This window comes from Elephantulus edwardii, unplaced genomic scaffold (genome assembly GCF_000299155.1).
Source record: "Elephantulus edwardii isolate Elephantulus edwardi_28Jun2011 unplaced genomic scaffold, EleEdw1.0 scaffold00001, whole genome shotgun sequence".
Lineage (NCBI taxonomy): Eukaryota > Metazoa > Chordata > Mammalia > Macroscelidea > Macroscelididae > Elephantulus > Elephantulus edwardii.
The window spans coordinates 5,162,582-5,165,714 of NW_006399751.1; the positions used below are offsets into that span (position 1 = coordinate 5,162,582).

At 38.1% G+C, this 3,133-nt stretch overlaps 1 protein-coding gene across 1 annotated transcript in view; it reads right to left on the bottom strand.

Moving 5' to 3' along the window:
• The window catches only part of TANGO6 (transport and golgi organization 6 homolog (Drosophila)), a 185,543-nt gene that overhangs the window by 80,562 nt on the left and 101,848 nt on the right, over positions 1–3,133 (bottom strand). Inside the window, exon 15 of the mRNA XM_006878883.1 lies at positions 52–192. Coding sequence (XP_006878945.1) covers positions 52–192 — 141 coding nt within the window. The remainder of the gene's footprint in view (positions 1–51; positions 193–3,133) is intronic.

Genomic DNA, 3,133 nt, shown 5'->3' on the forward strand with positions numbered 1-3,133 from the left:
CAAACGACTAACCCTGACCCCTTTCCAGACCAATAGAACCAGAAAACTTACCCAGTGCTCTGACAATTCGCATTAGGACTTCTCCCACTTTCATTCTGGTCACTGGTGTGCTCTTGTCTTTACTGCTATCATACTGAGCCAAAAGGCCAACCAAGATTTTTTCAGGGTAGGCATCTGACAGCAGGGCAATACCTGGGTTAAAAATAAAAAGAAATATTCATCACGATTTAGGATTTAAAGGCTGATGAACCAGACAGTGTAGGCATAAACAAGCAAACATAAAAACTCACCTTTAAATTCCACCAGCAAAGGCTGCCCTTTATTTAGAGACAACACAGAAAGTGGAACGAGCATGGGCTGGGGAGTTCACAGTCCTGGATGATTCTAGTCCCAGCCCTAAATGATCACATCTAGCACTGACATTCTATGATCTATGAATTATGTACTCTTTTTAAGCAGAAGCTAGATGAGTACGTATCATGGCAGCATTTCACAAAGTACTGGGCAAAGACTGGGTTGTATACCATGAAGGAACCCTTCTGATCATGTCTGGGACCAGTATTGCTCTGGTTAACATATCAGCCTGAAGCACAGAGTAAGCCATCTTTTGTCTTTGCAGCAATTCGCTATTTTAATATAATTTATCTCTACAAAACTGTCAATAAGGAGAGTAATTCTCACAATACTTGCAAAAACATTATGGGCATGATCAGTATTAGATTTGAGCTTCCTGACTAACAGAAACCAGAGTAGCCTATTTTTATTATATTTTTAATTTTTTTGTGATTGTACCGTCAAATTGGATCTGACTGGAACCAGAGGAGATAGCTCCTCCTTTTCCAGCAGAGCATCTGGTAGATTTGAACCATGCACCTCTGGGATTACAATGCAGTTTCTTGCCACTAGGCTACCAGAGCTCCATAGAGTAGCCTATTCTTGAGTCTACCTTTCTAGGACTTGCTAGTTCCATGTCACATCCACACCAAAACCAGATCAAACTCACAGCTGTCAAATTGATCTGGGTTCAAGGCAACCCTCCTTTGGGCTTCTGAGGCTGTAAATCGTTATGGGAGCATATGGTTTCATGTTCCTCTTGAGGAGCAGCTAGTAAATTCATGCTGCTGACTTTCCAGCTAGAAGTGCAACATGCACTACACCACCAGGGCTCCTTCCATTTATACCAGTATCTACTAAACATACAATCTAATCCCAAATCCAGGCAAACTTCATCGGCATGCAGGGTACAAAAGGATAGGTACACCCCAAGATACCACCAAAATAAAATATCTAGTCTCAAAATTCCTTAAGTTCTATTTCTTAGAAAAGGGAGTGTGGCAGTTAAAAAAAAGAATAGCAAGAAAGAAAGGAAGGAAGGAAATACAAAACTAAAAATATGTCTAGGATGACAAGGCTGCTTATCCCCATCTCTACCTAAACCATTCTGTACATCATCACCCTCTTGGATTTTTTCATTTTCCAAACAAGAAGGCATAATAAATGCTTGAAAAATCCATCACTGTATTTTCCATTTTCCTGTTTAAACAACAATCTGGCTGACTATGCGATCTGTTTTCTACAGTGTGGGCTGTGATTTTAGTACCATCTAGGTTCTGTTTTCTCTTTACTTGGTTTCTTTCATTTGGCACCCATGGCACTGTTGAGGACTGTACCCGTCTCTCCATATTCTTTTCTGCCTTCCCACTTTACTTTTTGCTTCCAAACAGCACAAGAATTCTCTGCATGTGTTCCTACATTGTGTAGCCTTGGTTTTCTGTGTCCCTTGATCATTTATGCAAGAAGAAACTCTGCTCTTAAGGAGTTTCAGGCTGTAGAAGAACGTGAATTTGATACCTTCCCTATTGGCAACACGTCAAACTAGGGTTACAGTTTACTCTTCTTTGCAAGATAGATGGAGAAGTTCTTACAATCCTTGTATAGAAAAATATAACGTCATGTTTTTAAGAAGAGTAAACGAGTTGTCTACTAAGGTAGAGAAAAGAAATAGCTTCCAAGTTCTAAGAGTCCCAAAGTGATTTGGTATGTGGTAATAATTGTCACAGACATTTTACCACTGATATATTACAAAGTCTGTATACTTTATACATCTGTAGCTATCATAACTTCTTTTTATCATATGTTTCCAACTCAGAAAATCTGTTAGATTTTTCCCCATAAGAGTACAAAATCAGTTGTACTATGGTGGAAAGGGGGGGGGGGATAAGAAAATGGGAAAGATCTAGTATGAAAAACAATGTATACCAACTTTGTAAGAAAACCAGTATAAAATAAAAAGTTTATATTTTTTCAAAAAGTATAATCAGTTGTGATTTCATAATAGAAATCAGAGAGAAAATATAATTTGCTTTATGTAATTTTGATTTGTATTTAGAGTTTCTGAAATTCTATTACTAAAATCCCTCCCATTGCCATTTATAACTATTCTTCTGATTAAGCTTTAACAGAGTACTTACACTGTGGTAAATTTACATTGAGATAAATTATCCCAGTATGTGTAATTCAAAGAACCTTGGTGATATGTAGAATAAGTGTTTGGCTCTAACAGAAAGGTCAGCAGTTTAAACACACGAGGCCCCAGGAGAATTATGAGTAATTTCTTCCTGTTAATATTTATAGCCTTAGAATTCAATATAGGGTCATCATGAGTTGTGATCAACTCATGTAGTTTTTTTATTCATCTATTCTGTTGTTGCTGTTCTTACTATTTTAGATTCCTCAGGAAAAATCTTTTCTGTCTCTCAGGCTATGTGGTTTGAGTGGAGCTAACCAACCACTTTTGGTCTCCTCCGAGTGAATGCATATATATCCCAGGCCAATTAGGGTAGTTTTATTTCATCCTCAGTATGACAACTGGATCAGAAAGAAGCAATGGGACTCAATTCTGCAACCCACATTAAACTACTGGGAAAGATATACTCCCTTGGGGAGCTCTGGTAGCCTACTGGCAAGAAGCTGCACTGCAATCCCAGAGGCACGCGGTTTGAATCCATCAGATGCTCTGGTGGAAAAGGGTGGACAATCTTCTCCTGTACCAGTCAGATCTGATTTGACACACAAAATAATAAAATAAAAAATTTTTTTAAAAAGATGCACTCCACAATGAGATATCATCTCA